The 18,477-nt window shown below is 57.2% G+C and overlaps 2 protein-coding genes across 7 annotated transcripts in view; both read right to left on the bottom strand.

Moving 5' to 3' along the window:
* Positions 1–1,048: 1,048 nt before the first annotated feature.
* ARTN (artemin) lies at positions 1,049–2,149 on the bottom strand. Its single transcript, XM_044238043.1, has 3 exons — positions 2,090–2,149; positions 1,616–1,754; positions 1,049–1,530 (listed from the first exon to the last, which is right to left on the bottom strand). Exons 1-3 carry the CDS (start codon positions 2,147–2,149, stop codon positions 1,049–1,051), a joined length of 681 nt encoding a protein of 226 aa, XP_044093978.1.
* Positions 2,150–6,430: 4,281 nt separating this feature from the next.
* Positions 6,431–18,477, bottom strand: part of ST3GAL3 (ST3 beta-galactoside alpha-2,3-sialyltransferase 3) — a 195,893-nt gene continuing 183,846 nt past the window's right edge. For 5 of the 6 annotated variants that reach the window (XM_044238032.1, XM_044238035.1, XM_044238034.1 and 2 more), the window contains 3 exons: positions 13,015–13,161; positions 12,670–12,816; positions 6,431–7,493 (listed from right to left, as the gene is read on the bottom strand). In XM_044238032.1, the coding sequence (XP_044093967.1) occupies positions 7,404–7,493; positions 12,670–12,816; positions 13,015–13,161 (384 nt within the window). In that variant the 3' untranslated portion in view covers positions 6,431–7,403. Of the gene's footprint in view, positions 7,494–12,669; positions 12,817–13,014; positions 13,162–18,477 lie in introns of those variants that run through there. The other variant, XM_044238041.1, reaches the window with a different exon arrangement.

Raw genomic sequence — 18,477 nt, 5'->3', positions numbered from 1 at the left:
ATCCTTGAATATCTCAAAATGCAGGTCCCTGTGGGGGGCACCTCAGTCCTTTCCTGCCCTCTAATTCCCTTGATGCTCTTTGCTTCATCCCCCTGCCCCCAAACCAGCTGCACCTTCTTCCCCCACCGCAGCCTTTGCAGATGCTCTTTTGCCCTGGGCTGCTTCATGGAACGCGGACAGTGAGCTCCCCGTGCTGGATTGTCTATAAGCAGAGGCATATATGCACCCGTCAGAGTGCCCTGGATGGTAGGACACAGATGAGTGACCTGGGGTGGGGCAGTGTGTGGTTCTCTGTGTCATTACACATTAAGTAAGGCCCCCAGAATGCCTGATGTGGCAAGGGTAGGGTTCTCTCCAACTGTAACTCCGGGTCCCAAGGGCTGGGGATGGTGCAGGGCGGTGTGAGCTGGCCTGTTGGGACTGGAGAACACCCCTGTGCCACCCACTCTGCCTGTATTCCATGCCCCATATCCCAGAGCTGGTGGCTGCAGGCAAGCAATGGAAAATCCAGGCCAGGCATGTGATTGCTGAGTCAGCATGAAGACAGGGTGATGGCCAGCCCTTGATCCCCATCCAGCTGCTGTTACCCGTCCAGCCCCACTGACCAGGAAAGGATCTGACAAACCACGTAAGTAAATAAATAACTTAGGAATAATAAATAGGGGTCCAGCTCCCACGAGTGAGTCCAGGCCCTCGTGGGCAATGTGATTGCCATGTGTCTCCTCCGATTCCGTGCCCCCAGGGCCTGGGCTGAGGCCTGGGGGCCGCGGCCGAGTCAGTGCCAGAGTCTGTACGAAGCGGGTCCTAAGGTCTCCGCTGCTGAGGTGTCTGGTGTCAGCAGGGCTGGGACTGGCAGGGGCCCCAGGCCCATCGTCCCTCCATCTCTCGGGGGCTCATGGCCATCATTCACCCGGCAGAAGCCTTGGTTTCGGGCTGAGGCTCCAGCCACTCCCCACCCCAACCCCACCACCCCCGGCTCCTGCGAGAGGGCCCCGGGCACCAGAAGCCGCGGGTAAGGGTGCAGTCCACCAACCCCGTGAGCGAGGCTTCAGCCCAGGCAGCCGCAGGCAGTGGCCGACAGGCGATCCACGGTTCTCCAGGTGCTGTTGACGTCCATGAAGGAGACCGCCTCGTAGCGCGTGGGGCGGCAGCAGGGCTGGCTGACCGGCCGCGAGCCCGGAGGCGGCCGTAGGGCCCCAGCGCCCAACAGGCTGGCCAGGCTGAGGTCGTGCGGGGAGCGCGCACGGCGGCAGGAGCCGCTGCAGAAGCGGAAACGCACCAGCTCGTCGGAGCTGTGGCCCAGGCCGAGCGCGCGCACGGGCACCAGCTGCGAGCGCAGGCGGCAGCCCCGCGCCCCCGCAGTCCGCGCGCGGCTGCCCCGGCTCGCGCGGCCGTCCCGGCCCCCGGCTCGAGCCGCGCGGCCCCCGCGGGCCAGCGCCGGTGAGGGCGCGGGCGGCAGGGGCGCGGGCCGGGGCGGCTGGGGCGACGGCCGCCGGGCTCTTCCGCCGCACGTGCGGGCCGCGCGGCCCCCTGCAAGGAGACGGAGTCACGCACCGGGTCCCGGACCAGCCCCGTCCCGCCCCGCCCCGCCCCGCCCCCTCGCCCTCTCACCTACCGGGCAGGTGGCCAGTGGGGGGCGCCGGGGCCGGAGCGGGGCCGAGGCGCGGGGCGGGACTGCGGGGCGCAGGGCTCAGGGAGGCCTCGGCGACGCTGCTCAGCAGGGCCAGAGCAGCCAGGGTTGGCCACAGGGCCGGCTGCGCAGAGACAGCAGTGGAGCCTCAGGGAGGAATAGGGCCCCCGGGTCGGCAGGGGTGGAGGGAAGTCGCGAAGGGGCTGGGGCAGCGGGGATCAGAGAGAGGATGGGCGCTTAGTTGGGTGGGGGGAGCTCCCCAAGGGTTTAGGTTGGAGGATAGTGGGTTGGCTGCCTCAGGGAGCCCACGGGAGAGATCACTGACGTTCCTCCTTACTCCTGGTCCCTCCTTGACCCCCTACCTCTTGTGTCGCCAGCCCAAGCCAAGCCCTACGCTGCCTCCCCACTCAAACCACCTTCCCTCAATTCCAGGTGGCAGTCACTGGGAGAACCACTCACCTGCCGCCTAGGCGGGGGCCAGTGGGGCAGCACAGAAGGGCTTCCACATCCGGGCTCCATCTGTCAATACCAGGTGCGCCCATCAGCCCTAGCTGACCTGTTCCCACCCCTCTCCTCCTCTTGAGGCAGCCTGGGACAATGAGAGATGAGTTATCCTCTGGGTAGGTCATCCCTCCTCTTCCGTGTTTCCAGACGAAGTACAAGGGACTTGGATGGCTGGACTCAACCCGGGAGGAGAAGTAACCGCATTGAGAACCTAACTTTGTGTTGGAACTTTGCACCTGTTCCCTCTTTCAGTCCTCACAACTCCATGAAGTAGCTGGCATAATCCTCATTTTCCACCTGCACAAATAAGACCCAGGGAAGCTCGGCGACTGCTTCACATCCCAAGGTCTCTTGCCCCAGGACCTCACTGCTCTGTGCTGCAGGGCTGGAGTTGCCAGGAGTAGCCAGAAAAGGAAGTAGCTGGACACTCTGGGTCTCATAGAGACCTTTATCTCCATGGCACAGAGGAGGAAGATGTGGACTAGAGAGGATTCAGGGTGTTTGCTGTTGACCTATCTGATGTCGGTGATGCCCCAGCGTCAGCCCGTGTTGCCCACCCAGCGCTGCTGCTCCTTGCTCCTATGTGATCTCTGTCTGGACCCAGGGCCGCCAGAGTTCTCTCTTCTCTCCACAGATGAGCGCACGGATGATGGGGGTTGATGGGCCCTCGAACATGGGGCCTGGGCATGGCTCCCTGTGGCCACTAGGGGGCAGCATTGCCAAGCCTGCAGACTCAAAGCGGGGGGTGGGCTTTTGGCTGTGTTCAGATAGACTCATGCCTGAGCAACTCCCAGGAGGGCCAACCAGGCCTCCACTTCAACCTGGTCTTTGAGAGCTGGTCCAGGTCTGTCCCCCTCCAGCTTCCTGTGGGTCTGGTAGCCTGGTCCTGCTCCTCTAAGTTTCCCCCATGAGCCATGCTTCCTGAGCCCAGCCAGCCTTTCTGAGCCCCACCAAGACTTTGGTGAACCCACCCTGGCTGGCATTCCCAAACACCCCTCTGGGGCCCTAGAGCCCTCACTACTGGTCTGCCCTTGGGTCCCACCCCACAGCACACAGAATGCCTGCATACCTGTGGACCAGATCTCCCCAGGCAGGCCTCCCTGGTGTGCTCCTACTTGAATCCGGCCTCGAGGGACCAGGCTAGTGACTTCTCATTGATGGAGTGCAAGCCGCGGCCAGGCAGCCTCAGTAACCCCCTGCGCTAGGGGGAGCTCAGGAGCTGGTCTCTTGAGGGCAGGTCAGGCCCAGTCTCCCTCCTAGCGGTCTGGGGGCCACTTGGTCCTCCAGTCCTTGCTTCCCCGCTTGCCAGCCAGATACTCACCACAGGGGTCCTCCTCTGTGGGCTTCTAGGCACCTTTCCTGGGACCAGTGCTGAGCTTTCCTCCGCAGCTTAAAAGGCTCATGCCCAGGGCTGTGCACCTGGCAGCGCCCCTTTCAGCCAAAAGCGTGGCCTTGGCAGCCAGTCTGCGCCCTGTAGCGGCAGCGGGAGCCTCACATTATGGCGGGCTAGCGCAGTCCGACCAGCGACAGGGGGACTGAGGGGGCCGGGAGGGGCGGAGAGCTATGCCTCTGGCCCAGGAGAGGGAGGATGTGAGATAGGAGTGGAGGGGAACTCTCCTGCCCACTCCCCCTAGCCCCAGGGCTGGGACAAGGGTGGGCCAACAGGTCGGCTTACCGCGGTGCAGGGCTCTGGGTCCGCGACGCAGTGAGGGCTGGGGCCCGAGGGACCTGCTGCTGGCAGAGCCCGTGGGCCGTGTCTGGGGGCTGAGCCCAACTCCATCCCTTAGCAGCCTCATGCCCGCCGCCATCCGGTGTCAAATTCCAGCCCCGGCGTCACCGGATCCCGGGGTGGGGCCCGGAGCGCCCCCGCCCAGCCCCACCTTTCAGGGCTCACCTGGCCGCTCCACCTGCTGGGATCCGGTCCCCCCGGGCTATGCTAGGTCCCTCAAGCTGGGCTGGGGGAGGAGACGCTGGGAAGGGACCCTGGGGATGCAGAGTGGAGAACCCGGGCGGCGGAGAGGCACGGGAACTGGGAGTTCAGAGTTTGTAGGCACGCAAAGTAGGGAGTTGGGAGGCTGGGCGGAGGGCGGGCAGGGAGGAGACAGGCCGGTCGCTGCCTCTGCTGTGGGGCCCTGAGATTGGCGTGGGCTCCGGGGTCCCAGCTGGCTAAGCCACCGTGGCTGCTCTCCGATCCCTGGCCCACCGCAAGCTTCTCTCCGCAGAACCATGGACTGATCGGATTGGTGAAGTGGGGCACTGGGGCTCCAGAGGCCTGACCCTGCTCCAGCCACCCTGCCGCCCGCCGGGCAAATGCTGTGCTTCCTCGGGCTGCGCTGGTAGGAGCGGGAGCCCCGGCGGCAGAGGGAAGGGTCACAGAGGAGAGACGCATGCACGGAAGCTTTGAGGTAGGAGCTGGAGGGTAGTGTTTCAGGTGCCTAATTACAGCAATTTGGCAGGTGAGGTGGAGGTTGAGTAACACGGATAGAGGTAAGGAAACGCCAGACCCTGTGTGTCATACTGGGGAGTCTGGACTTTATTCCAGTGGACCGGGGACCACCGAATGTGGCAGGCAGGAAACTGGTGAGACCAGACATGTGTTTGCAGTGACTGGCTGGTTGGGGGGGGGAGGTGGCCGGAGACGTAGGGAGGCTGCTGGGGGGAGAGGAGACTGAGGCAGAGACTCGGGGTGGTGGGGGGCAGAGAGCCACAAGGCTTTTCAGACCACAGCTTCTTGAAGACTCAGTTGGTGCCTGATTGGATGGGATGAAGAGGTAAGACGGATAAAGATGCGCCTCTGGCCCGGGTGACCAGAGGGGTGGAGGGTGCATGCTGGCAGCGGGGCGCCCTTGAGGAGGATGCGTTGGAGACAGGAGCTCCAGAGTTGGAGCAGGACCTGTGGATTACCTCAGTGACCATGTTCAGGAAGTAGCCGACTGTGTAGCCTGGAGCAAAGCGGAGAGAGCTGGGCTGAAGAGGGCAATTCGGGAATTGCCGACCAGCCGACAACTGGGAGCCGTGGGTGGGGAGGAAAGTGTTCAGGGGACGTGTGCGGACCAGCTAGGCCTTGTCTATGCATCAGAATCACCTGTGGACCTTTAAAAACCACCCACATCTGGGCCCCACCCCAGACCTGAATCAGAATCTTGGGGTGGGCATGTGCAGGTTTTCCAGTTTGCACGGGTTGGCCTGGTGTATGGCCAGGGCCAAGAACCGTAGCTTTGTGACAGCAGGTCCCGTGCAGGGGAAACCAGAGCACAGAGAACTGCTGCGGGTGGGGAGGCAGGGGCTGTCTGTGGGTCTGTCAGGACCCCTGGGGTACAGGGGACCAAGCAGGGAATAGCTTCTCCCTTTGCTGCTTCCTGCAACCTGGGGCTCAATCAGTCATGGCTGCCTCTTGTAGGCCGCCACCTAGACCCGGTACAACTCCAGGGGGCGCATTCCCGTAGAATGCGGGAACTCATTGGAATGGTGCCATTTCCAGCAGCATCCCAAGGGAGTTCTGGGTGTGCCTGTCCCTCTGTCAGGGCCTGGCTTTCCCCCCAGCAGAGGCGGCTTCTGCCCGAGAACCAACCACAGCAGCTAAGGGGGCATATAGGACGCTGGTGGCCCTTGGGATGGCAGGCGAGAGGCAAGGGGGCCGGCCAGCCTCACTTACTGCCATACTGGCAGCTCTGGCAGGAAGTGCACTCCATGCCTCAGGTGTGGGTGTGGTTTGCCCTGATCTCAGGCCTGTCTGGAGACACTGGGAGGGGAGCCATCAGATTCTAGGTCTCTCGGGGTCGGGGTGGGGGTGTCCTTTCCCAGGTTCACCTGGGGATGCCTAGAGCTGGGCTCAGCCTTCCTGTTCTGTGTGGGTGGAGAGGGGTTGCGGGGAGGGGTGTGCCTTTGTGCTCTGGGTGGGGATGGGGCCTATTCCCTCTGGAGCTCAGCCCTGGGAGCCAGGAGCAAGTGTGGTCGATGAGCCTCTGTGTTGGGGCTCAGCACATCATTTTCCTGAGCTTGCAGGAATCTCTGTCCCTGTTAACTGGGGCTCTGAGGACCTTTGGACTTCAGCCCCCTGCCCTCTGGCTCCTTGGGGGTAGGGCAGACCCTGGGGCATGCCCTCATACTTCTGGTCAGCTTCTCTTAAGGTGAAGAGGGTACGGGACTGTGAGGGATGGGAGAGGCTTCAGAAGGAGAAGAGGAAGGGGCCCAGGAATCTGTGGGCTAGAGAGATGGCCCTTGGCTTTCTGTCATTGCCGAGGTCCCAGGGTCCTGCTTCTTTCAGGAGCATCACAGAAAGCAGAGGAGGCCAGATTCAGGGAAGAGCTTTATTGCTTCCAGGATGGCTGCCACAGCCTGGACAAGGTCCTTGAGCCTCATTTCCCTCTGGTCCAGGCTAAAGGCAGAACCCAAGGACCTTACAGTCTCATTGCTGAAATCCAGAACAGCTGCCAAGTTGGTCAGTCCAGGCTGGGGCACTGTCCTGTGGATCAGCTGGGGTGTGTGTGGGGGGCATTTCCATCAGGCTAGGCCAGGCCTCGCCTCCTGAGCTTCCAAGTTCTCTCTGCTTAAGCCAGGGTCTGTCTTGTTGGCTTAAATGATGGCTCCAGGTTTCCCTGTGGGGTTGTTAGGGGCTGGTGAATGGGAACACCCCATCTTCTCCTCAAGAAAGGCCAAACAATGTCAGGAGCAGGAGGGGGCTGGCATGAGATCCTGCCCACCTCCGCCAAGCCCCAAGCAGGGCACGGGCTAATCATGGCACCCCCCCGCAACCTCTACAGGGAGCCCGCTGGTACCACTGCCCGGGGGGCCCCCTGGTGGGCCTCTTTCTGCATGGCAAGTGGACCCAACTTGACATCTCCAACCTTATTTAAAAATAAATTATCCCACCCCTCCCCCCCTCCCAAATTCACAAAAATGATAATACACCAAACACTGATTGGAGAAACGATTCCAGCAGCAGCCTTGCTGCCTGATGTCCACCTCCTGCATGCTGGGCCTGCTGAGCACAGCCGGTGGCCTTCCGGCCCTGTGGCTTCAAGGACCCAGGCTGAGAATGAGGCTAAGTGCTGGTCTCTGAGGCTGGCCTCTGGGCAGACGCAGCTCTGGCTGCCCTGCCAAGGCCTCGCCACCTCTGGAGCCACTTGGCACTGTCCTTCTCTGGGTCTGAAGACTCCTGCACCTTTTAGGCAGAGCCAGACTGAGGCCAGTGGGGTGGGCAGGTGGCGGTGGCTGCTGCTTCCTCTTGGTGGTGCCAGGACCTCCGTGGCCATGTGCTGGGCCCACGTCAGATGCCGCTGGTTAGGTCAGTGATGACACGTGCTTTCACCAGCTTCCGCAGAAACTCTTTCTCTCGCTGGATATTGTGCGTCCAGGACTGGAAGGCAAAGCACAGGGAAGGGATGAGTGGAGCTCGGTACTCTCCTCTACCCAACACTCTCCCAGTGCTCTGTGACTGGGAGATCTGCTCATCGTCCTCTCTTCCCAGAACCCCTTTCCACACCCTACGAAAACTCTGCCTCTCCTCTCCTTCCAAGACTTCGAAGACAGGGGCCTTCCCACCCTGCTCAACAGACGTCACCTCCTTGTCTAGCTGTGCATCCAGGGCACCTAGATCCTAGGCCCTGAGGGTAGACCATGTGAGTCAGGGAGAGCTGGCCCAGGCCTGGGGGCTGTGCCCTGCTGGAAGGAGGATTGCGTGGGGTCGCTTAGTCATCCTTCGGCCTGATGCAACGCGGTCTCCAGGCTGATGAAATCCTGCCTCCCAGATCAGAGGAGCTGGGGGGTGGGGGTGGGGGGCTGAGGACAAGAGGCTCACCTTTCTGTGAATGTGGAAATTACAGGGAAGATGCCGCCTTCTGGGCCTTTCCTGGGCGAAGACTGCACTTGGGCTCAGGCTCTCTCCTGTCCCTGGTACTTGCACCAGGATGCTCTGGTGGCTAAGTCCCTCAAAGAATGAAAAAGGACAGACTGACTGGCTCAGGGAAAGCGGACAATCTCTTCGGAGTTTGTATGCACCTGACTGCACTGCGGGAGCCTGACCGTGGTGTTCACGGGAACTGTTGGCTGGGGTTAAGGACCCAGGGCTCTGTCCTGGCCCTAGTCTCATCCAGTCTACCTTCTCCAGCTTGCCAAATTTTTTTTGATTGGAAACGCAGGCCAAATTCCCTGTATCCTCTGACTAGGCCCTTCAACTTCTTGAGCTAACCATGAACTTAGCTGCTCCTAAGGACAGTGTCCCCCAGACCCATCTCAAATGGTGACTGTTTCTTCTCTCCCACTCCACATTCCACGGTGCCTAGGTCTGCAGGGTCTGCCTCTCTTAATCCCTGTGTCTACACCATTGTCCCTCCAAACTCCCTAAAGCCTCTGGCTCCCCTGAGGCTCCTGTCACATCACTCTGCCATCTGTGACCTGTCCCTTCCTGCTGCAGACCCCCAGCATGATCTGCCCTCATCCCTCGAAGAGTCACTCATTTGGCACACTGTCTCTCTTTGAAGGCAGGGAATATTCGGCACACAGTAGGTGCTCAATAAAGATGTGCTGAATGAAACTGCGTTTTGTGGGTAAGAACACAGAGGCCTGGAGGAATGGCAGGGCCAGGATCCGAACAAATGTGTACACTTAGACCACTCTTTCCTTACGCCTCCCCTCTATCACCTGCAGGAAGAAGCAATCACTGATGGGTTTGTTTCAAGAACACCCACCAGGAGTCACTGATGGTTGAAAGCTCAGGGGAAGACTGGATTTTTTTTAAAAAGCTTGTTTACTTATTTTTACTCCTCTCTACACCCATTGTCGGGCTGGCACTCATGAACCTGAGACCAAGAGTTGCATGCTTTTCTGACTGAGCTAGCCAGGTACCCCAAGACTGGACATTTTTTATGATATTAAGAAACTGTTAAAAGTTTTTTTAGGTGTGATAATAGTATTATGATAGTTTTTAAAAAGTGCCTATCTTTTAGAGAAAGTTACTGAAATATTTATGGTCAGAATAATATGGTATCTGAGACTTGTTTCCAAATAATCAGTGGGGAGGGGTGCATGAAAGGAAGGACAGGTGAACACTGGCCAGGCACTGATAATTGAGGGAGGTCAGTGATAGATGCATGAGCGCTCATTATATTACTGTCTCTATTGATGAATATGTTTGATAATATGTGTCCACAATAAAACAGGAAACACAATGATTGGCCCTGGGCTGTAGCTCTCTTAGGCCAGGCAATGCCACCTCATTCTCCCTTCCACGTGGACGGCACAGGAGCTTACCAGAGCTGTCTATACTGTGTCGTCTACACTGTCTATGGGCTGGGACCGAATTCTGGCAGTCTTGGGTCCCCAGCCTCAGCAGGACCCCTGATTCTGGATGCAGCTGTCCTTCTGACAGCTCTTTTGCTTCCTCCATCTCTGGTTCCCCGCCCCTCACCCAGTCATTAAACCCTGGGGCTGTGCCAACCGCTGATGCTCTGTGCTCTCCCTCTCCCTGGGCAACCGCTCCGCTCCCTGCCGGCCATGGACCTCAACAGGCAGCTGTGCTCCCGACTCACACAACTCGCACAGTCCCGTGTGAGCCCACATCAGCCCTGAGCGAGCTGCTGCTCCATCCTCCACCTCCTCCTCTCTGCTTCCTGGGAGCACGTACTGGGCACCATGCCTGCCTCTGTGCACTGCCTTTACTCGTAGCTCAGCCACTGGCCTGCGAGGCTGCTCTCCCCACCGTACACGGGGCCACCTCACTGGTGCCGCCCCTGGCCACTTCCCAGTGCTCCTCTCACTACTTCTTGACAGCGCCAGATGTGGTGGACAGTCCCTGCGCGCTGCTCCCTTGGTCTCCACAACCCTTCACCTTCCTAACTCCTGCCTTCTTTTCGCTCTGTTTCCTCTCCAAACTCCTTTGACGTTCCTTGTAGCTCCCCCAGCACACGGAACCTCGGCTGCCCGCCCCTTCCCGCTGGGCCTGGAGAATGGGCCCACGGGCCGAGCAGAGGGGAACAGTGCTTGGGCCAGGGAGCTGGACGGCTCAAGTGCTTCCTGCAGACACTCAAGGTGGACAGTGGAGATCCCAAACACAGGCACCAGCATTTCCAGTGACTCCTCAACCAGGATATTGGGAGGTTAACAGTGACAAGTACAGATAAAATGTTAATAATAACGACTAACAGTATGAATGCTTACTGGGTGCCAGGCCTTTTTTTCTAAACACATTATTGGGTCTAATCTTCCCCAAACCTAGGGAATAGGTGCTATCATTACCCCGTTACTGGGAAGGAAAGAAAGGTACAGAGCCAGGTTCTACACCCAGGTCATGGGATCTCCTAACCTGAAGTCCCCAGCACCCCGCATGGAGCAGGTGCGGCCAGTGCCGTGAGCATCAAGGCAGCCGGTTTCAGAGGATGATGGGGGTGGGGTGTGGGGGGCGGTCTGGCCTGGAAACTGAGATCTGGCATGCCCAAGAAGAAAGGGAACAGGCTCCACCGAGGGCTTCAGGGAAGGTGCAGCCCTTCTCCCTCATTCCTGCACTGGGGCAGACCCAGGCCCTATCGATCGAAAATTCTATCGCTGTCTCCGTCTTCTCATCCACTCTGGAGTCGACGGAGTCTTCCTGTCTTGCCTAGACTGCTGGGACAGGCCCCCGGCTCGCTCGATCTCTGCCTCGTGGCCTTCTGTTTCGTGCTGCAGCCAGAGTGACCGACTACATGCTAGGAGGTGATGCACTACCTGCTAGTGACCCACTACATGCAGCCTGAAACCCTCCCGTGGCTCCTCCCGGCAGGTGGAGTGATGTCCAAACTCCTCACTGCGGCACAAAAAGCCCTGCGGGAGCTGGCTGCAGTCTCCCACCCTCTGCCTGGAGCCCGGACACCAAATTTGCATGAAAGCAGTGTGTAAGCGGCCAAAGATACCACGGAACAGAAGCCAGGAGAGAGGTGAATGCTGTGTTCATGGTTCCGAGTGGGTGCAGGCAGGGGCCAAAAAGGCAAGAAGATACACAAAGAGACACAGAGGGAAAAGACCAACGGGGTCCTGGCAACGAGGAGGCAGGCCTGGAACCACTACTGAAGGCGATGGCATCAATCTGGAGCTGTCCTAGCCCCGCGGTGGGCCCCCTACTCCTGAATCCCACTCCAGGCAACAGGGGGGCCCCACCATAAGGCTGTTCCGGGTTTCCCAAGGCGCGTTTAAATTCCTGCAATAACTTCTCACGGCTTCAGGTGCCTGAGTGAACAACACATGTGAGATCCTACAGAAAGGAACTTGACCCACAGACGGGGACGTCAAGCTCCTGGAGAACGTGGAATGTGAGAAGACCTTCGTCCAGGATGGAGCCCTAGTGAATGCTGACTCTTTGGGGGTGGACTGAAATCAAGGACGCTGAGGAAGAGAATGAGAGAGACTGGCAAGTGAAATGAGAGGAACACCCGCGATCCCGGACTCGCAAGTCCGAGCAGGAAAAGTTTCAAAGAGGAAGGAGTGGTCAACTTAAAAAGCATTTCTGAGAGGTCAGGAGAGATGAGACTTACACATGTCCACTGGATTTGGCAGCCTTGCGCTGAATCACTGGTGACCTTTGTGGGAGTCATGGCAGGGGAAGGGGGAAGTTGGGCTGTGATGGAGTGAGGAGGGCAGAGGGGGCGAGCCCACATGAGCTGCCTGAGTCCCCGCTGTAGTCTGTGCTCCCATTGGACAAAGGGATGGTGGGAGAGCCTTCAGGGAATCCAGGGCTCGGAGCTGGTGGGGGGCATGTGAAAAGGTACTGAGCAGGAGGGAAGGCGGGCTGAGATGGGAAGCACTACATTTAGAGGACTGGGAGTCTGCACAGACGGGAGGCATTCTCCAGCCCCCACTCCACCCCAGCCCCCCCAACGTGTGGAAGCAGAGAAGCTGCTCAAAGCCCTGGCTCAAGATGTGCAGGTCACGGGCTGGCATCCGTGGAAGGTCGGTGGTAGCAGTGAGGGGACTGGGAGAGGGGTTCGCATGGGCTCTGGATGTGAAGGCAGAGATGCTGTCAGAAGAGGCCGGCTGCCAGCCCAGACACCGGGAATGCTTCTTGACCGTGAAGGCACCTGGACATGTGGACCACCTGGGAAGCCATTCTGGGTGATCAAGAGCATCCATGCTACAGGGCTCTCCTTCCCAGGGAGGGCAGAGGGGTGCAGGGACTGTTCTGGCACTGAGAGGCAATGTCTCTGGGTGGTCTGAGAGGGCATGGAAGTCTTCTGGGGTAAGATGATGCTGAGCTGGTGCCAGGATTCGCATGTGGCAGTTGGGGAGAGCGAGGATGAGGCAGGTGCGGGACCAGGGCAGGGAGAATGCCCGGGAGGGAAAGTTCGGGGAGAGAAGGGCAGGGAAGGGGGCACTGGGTTCAGGGGCACAGAGGATGCTTGGTGGCCAGAGACCCAAAGGCAGGGATGGATCGCCTGTGATCCAACTTAGCTAAAGTCAGGGCTCTGGGCAGCTGGACCAGCCACTGGTTCACCCCACTCTGTCTGTCTGTCCTGAGAGCATCCCTCCCTTGACCCTGCTCGGAGACCCCCCCCAACCCAGCCCAGCACCTCTTTGATGGCCGCCATGCGCACGGTCTCGTAGTAGTGCAGGGGTGCGTTGGGCGTGCTCATGTCATAGCCAAAGCCTGCGACTGCCACCTCATCACAGCCGTGTAGTGCCATGGTCACCGCCACGCTGCCAAGGGTCGGGATGTTCTGGAGAGGACGGAGGAGGGCAGAATTCAGAGGGTTTCCTGCGCCAGGCTGAGACCCTTAACCACACTCACCAGAGCTGAGCTCCATGTCCCAGGGCTGGGCCCCTGCCCCCCCCACACCCTGCCACCCTGTCCTCCCCTCCTGAGGCATCTCTGGCCCAGCTCCCCTCTGCCATCCCCCAGGGCCTCGCCATCTCACCCCGCGACCCATGAGGCCATTGTTGAAGGGCAGTCCGATGAGGGTGAAGGCGGCCTCCTGGATGAAGTACGGGTTGAGGATGCGAATCTCGGGGGGCTCCTTGGGCACTCGTGTGGCCACAGATTTCCAGAAGCCATCAGAAGCACTCTGCAGACACAGCATAAGCAGGCGTCAGCTGGGCACACAGCTCGTCATGGGACCGTGTGTGTGGGGACAGGGCCCCAAGTGTGTACAGACAAACGAGAAACAAGATGCAGGCATGATGTAGATACTGGGGGACCGGGGGCACAGGGAACAGACACCCTGGTAGAGGGATAAGCTGGTGTGTTGGGGTCAGGAGTGGGGGGGGGTCACGACACAGCATGTATGACAGAGACAAGAGTAGGTGGTGGGGGACAGGGAGCACGTGGTGGGGCCACCGTTGTGTGAGGGAGGACACAGAGTGAATCGCAGGGCAGGGGCACTTCTGGGTGGGGCCCTGAGGTGTGCCATTCTGGTTCGAGGGGATTCCTGGGTCAGCAGGAGGAGCTGTCCCCAGCAGCCCAGCTGTCCCCTCCCCTTTGCAGCTGAGGGGCCCACGAGGAGCCTGCCCTCTCTCTCCTAGCTGCTCTGCTGGGCTCGTCTCCTTTCCCTTCTGCTGTCTCTCCTTGCTTTCAGTTAACTGTTCTAAAGTGAACCTGAAAAACAAGGACAGAACGTGAGCTAGTAAGGCACAGCAGAACACAATATGCCACTGATTCGCAGTGGGTGACTTTAGGCAAGTGACAAGCTCTCAGGGCTTTAGGGTCTCTAACTGCAAAGTGGAGATCTCGGGGAGCCCAGTCCCGTACAGGAAAGGCATCAGGTCTCAAAACTTGACATCCCAGCATCCATCCCAGGGCCACAACATCCTCTCCTGATCCTCTCCCATCCTCCAGCCCCAGCCCTACCTTTCTGTACAGTCCATGAGCCCTTCCTGGTCTAGTCCCTGAAGTCGGTCACCCTAGGGAGTGCACAGAAGAGCTCACAGCCCCCTGCCCCTTGCCCTTCTATTGCCCCAGCCTTGGGAGCCCGTCAACTTGGGCTCGACCCATTCATCCACCTTTTCTGCCCCCTGGGCTCCGACCAATGCTGGAGAGAATCGCACCAACCCTGCAAACTGGAGGCATTACCCAGCCATGGACTCCAACCTGGTATCTCAGGGTGTTTGTTATTTGCCTAGAAAACCTAAGAAAAACAACTAAACTTAGAATGGACAGAATAATTTAGTAATGGGACGTGAACTCCAACAGGAACAGTCACCAGATATACTACAAAGGAGATCCCATTTGCAATCTTAACAAAAAATATCAACTACTGAGCGACAGACTTAAAGATACGTGACCTGAAATAATAATTTTAAAAAAGCGATAATCCTTTATCGAGAGATATAAAAAAAAAGACTTAAAAAAAGAAACGGGAGAGACAAACTATGTTTTTGGATGGGAAGACTGAATATTAACACAATGCCAAGTCTGCCCAGATTCATGTAGGCTTAACAGAAGTCTAAGAAAAATCCCAATAGGAGATTTTTAAAATTTACCAAAAATAGCCCCCAAATTTACATAATAGGTATTAGAGTATATTACGAATTTGCAACTATTAAGGAATTGATAGATGTGTAAGAATCAACACAAACAGCAATGAACCAAGAGAGCCCGGAAGCAGAACCATATACAGATTTATATGTATTTAGCTAAGGTTATGGTAAAGGAAGCTTCACTGCCCGTGGGCCCAGGACCATTTTCTCAGCAAGTGGTATTTGAAAATCTGCTTTAGAAAAAAGATCCTTTTACTTCCTCTCCTCATACCCTACACGAAATTACTAAACGCTAAAAAAGCAAAACTAAAAGAAAATTGGAGTGTATATTTTATCACTGAACTTTTGACATGTTAATGCAATGTCAGAAATGAACTAAAAAAAACCAACAACCCAGATTTTGACTTTGTAAACATTTTTAAGGGTTTTGCTGTATCAAAAATAGAATAAGTGGGGTGCCTGTGTGGCTCAGTAGTTAAGTGTCTGTCTTCAGCTCAGGGTCCTGGGATCAAGCCCCGCATTGGGCTCCCTGCTCCGTGGGAAGCCTGCTTCTCCCTCTCCTGCTCTCCCTGCTTGTGTTTCCTTTCTCACTGTGTCTCTGTCAAATAAATAAATATTTTTTAAAAATAGAATAAATATTTTTTAAAAATAATTTTTAAAAAATAGAATAAGTCAAATTATGAGGGAAACAAAGTGAGAAACATTTTGCACAGATAGTAAGAAATACATATTTTAAAAATTAATGAAAAAATTAACAGGACACCATAAAAGTAGGGAAAGGGCACAAGGTTAATAAGCATAAAAAAACCAATAGTGACAACGAGACACAAATTAAAATAAGGTGTTCCTTGTTATCCTCTAAAATACATGTACGTGTGTGCATGTGCCTCTCTGTATGTATCTTGGCACTGTGGCGGTCGGCACACCCAGGTGGGATTCTCCTGCACTCCACTATAGGAGTAAAACTGGTAGAGCCTTTCTAAAATGAAAATGACAATATAACCAAAAGCCTGAAGGCTGTTTTTGTATCTGATAACTGCAACCTTCCTCTTCTAACAGTAATTGGAATGGTGAAGACCTTTGTAAAAAAGGCTGCTTATTCGGTGTTATTTATAAAAGCACAATTCAAACCAGAGGAAAATCCAGAAGTATACAGCAGAGGTTTGGCTAAATGATACAGCTATATAACTGATTGTTACAGACATCAAAGGTTTGTTAAGAACCGGTCTCACCAGGATGTCTCATAACTTACTGAACCAATCCGCTGTTGCTGGACGTGAACGTGGTTTCTGGTTTCTCCAGATCTGCTCTGTCTCCTCTTCTACTATCTGTATGTTCTTCTATCCCTTCTACTATCAGTTCTCTCTCTTCTACTATCCACCCCACCTTCCAAGCCAGAAACCCGGGAATCCGCACTGGATTCTGTCTCTCCAGCCCATCCTGGCTTACCGGTCATCTGCTTCTTTCGATTCTATCTCGGAATCCCACAGACCCAAAGGCAGGGACCACAGGACCCCGCAGGAAGGGGAAGGGTGGAGGTGGCCAAGATCTTATGCAGACCTGGGGAGCAGCCCCTGCTGAGAGGGCCAGGTGTGGACTGGAAGGAATGCAGGTGCCAGCCCGTGCTGTGCCAGGCCCCTGTCCCCTCCGTGGGACCTGGCAGGCCCCAACAGTTCCGCACCTGGGGTTCCCGCCCATGCCCGCCCCTCCCCCCACCTGAACAACAGGAGGCACAGGGGCTGCTCAGGAGAACCAGGAGGGCATGACGGGGGGTGGGGGGGTGGGGGGTGGAGTGGGGGGTGGAGCAAGTCTCCTGGCTGGTTTTCACAGACCTTACTCATTTACATCTCCTCCGCTTTCACCACTTCACAGGTACAGTCCCCAAGATGAAGCAACATGCTCGATCAAGGTCACAGAGGTGGCTGGGCCAAGTGTGACACCCGAGTGTCATGAGGCCAAGATAGGTGTTCTGCCACCCCAATGACCGTCGTCACTGCAGTATCTGCCTCCGGAAGTCTGGGGCCTGGGGTTAAGGGTGAATGAGCCCTCCCCTCTGCCCTCCAGCAGCTCCGAAGTGAGGAAAGGTCGCCTGGCAGGTGCCCTACATCCCATTTCACAAAGGCGACTGGGGCTCAGAAAGGCGAGGGGAGAATCTGGCTGGATCCAACTTCAGAAGCTGGTTCTCTTCATGACATGAGGTGTCCCCTCTGAAGTCCCATACATGATGACTACGTAAAACTGTCAGAAATGAGCTTATCAGCTCTACCCTCTGTGAGACTCTGGCCAAAGCTTCGGTGGAGAGGAGAAGCCGCTGATCTGGCCACTTTGGTTTGAGGGTACTGACTGTCACAATGACTGGGATAGGCAAGAAGTCTCTCTCTCTAAAACACACACACACACACCCACACACCCTCTCTCTAGCTCCGTGCTGTCAGCTCCTGATCTCGGCCTCTGCTCCCTGCCTCTGGGGAAAGGAGGCCTGGGCATGGGTCTCAAGTCCCAGAGAGCCCGGCCAGAGAGCCCCGGAACTGGTGCACCGAATAGTTCAGCGGCTCTGGTTTCTTTTCTCCCGTTGTCACCGACCTGAGGCAGAGACTCCTCAGGAATTTCAGGGAAAGGAGAAATAAGACCAAGACAGGATTTGGGCATGTCGGGGTTTTCCCAGCCATAAAAATACCGTGTACTAACAAACCCCCAGCCTGTCACCTAAAATAAAAGCTATGGCTTCTCTTCTCAGAAAAAAACCACACACACGAGCACATACACATTTTACATTCTGCACACCGATGCGAGGGTCATGGGATCCCCGAAGCCAAGGGACCTGCGGACCCCAGCTGAAGAACCTCTGTGCCGGGAGGGGGGATACTGGGCACGGGCACGGAGGAGGGCGCCTTACCGGCTACTGTATGGAAGTAACGGATCCCTCATTTCTACTCCAGAAAATGAATAGACTGTTCTGTATGTGAACTGACATTGAAATAAAAACTTGGACAGGAAAAAAAAAAGAAAGAGAGAATCTCTGGTAACGGGGTGGGAAGGGATGAGAAGCCTGCAGCCGACCCTGAAGGGGCAGGTGGAAGCCGAGGCCTCAGAGACTGACGGGAGCCATGAGAGAGGCGGGGTGCCAGGTGGGAGCAGGAGGGCTGGAGCCCGTGAAACTTGAGCTTCACGTCCCGACTGCACACGTGTGTGACCGGGGCAGTCACATCATCTCCTCCAGCCTCAATGTCCTCATGCATAACAGGGGTGATGGGACCCACTTCCCAGAGTTGGGAGGACTGTATGGATTGTAGAGCCAGACGCCCCACATGCCAGGACACAGACGTCCAGACATCCAAAGTCGGGGCGGGGGTGTGTTCCCCCTGGCTCCTTGCAGGAGGGCCATGGGCACTGGAGCCTTCCCCCCGCTGGCTGACACTGCCAAGCCCGCCACCGGAACACAGCCCTGTCCCAGAAGACCTACCCAAATGTAGCCCCAGGCCTCTCACGGCTCCTTTACCTGCCCCACAGGACACAACGCAGAGGCCTACAGAACGGTCCAACCTCTCCTCGAGGCCAGCTGGACACTGCCTTCCTTCCTTGTCGAGTCCCTCCCTTTCCAGGAAGGTCCCTGGCTCAGTCAAGTCAGGACCCAGCCTGACAGTGTGTGGTGTGCGGCCGCTGCAGTTCTCCCGCTGATAGGCCTTGCCCTGGTCTTCAGCACAGCCAAGAGCAACAGGGGAAGCTTCCAGGACAAGAGCACCTCCCCAGCCCGGGCCCATGGCTTCCCCGTGCCCTCCTGGAATCTCCTCCTGCAGCCCCTTCCTTCCTCCCCTTGTCCCTTAGGAGAAGTCTGGAAGTGGAGAGGCTGACCACAGGCTGGTTCACTGTGGCCCAGAGCAGGGCAGGTGTGCTCCCTCCTGCTC

The sequence above is a fragment of the Neovison vison genome, chromosome 2 (assembly GCF_020171115.1).
Source record: "Neovison vison isolate M4711 chromosome 2, ASM_NN_V1, whole genome shotgun sequence".
Taxonomy (NCBI): Eukaryota; Metazoa; Chordata; class Mammalia; order Carnivora; family Mustelidae; genus Neogale; species Neogale vison.
Note: the sequence above shows the minus strand (reverse complement) of the source record. Positions and strands in the feature narration are given on the sequence as shown.

Bases quoted from the DNA above. Each gene is read 5' to 3' on its own strand.
- ARTN (XM_044238043.1), bottom strand. From the start codon at position 2,149: ATGGAGCCCGGATGTGGAAGCCCTTCTGTGCTGCCCCACTGGCCCCCG. The intron at 1,755-2,089 runs GTGAGTGGTTCT...GTCTCTGCGCAG, and splicing joins GGCCCCCGCCTAGGCGGCAG to CCGGCCCTGTGGCCAACCCT. The intron at 1,531-1,615 runs GTAGGTGAGAGG...GTCTCCTTGCAG, and splicing joins CCCCACTGGCCACCTGCCCG to GGGGCCGCGCGGCCCGCACG.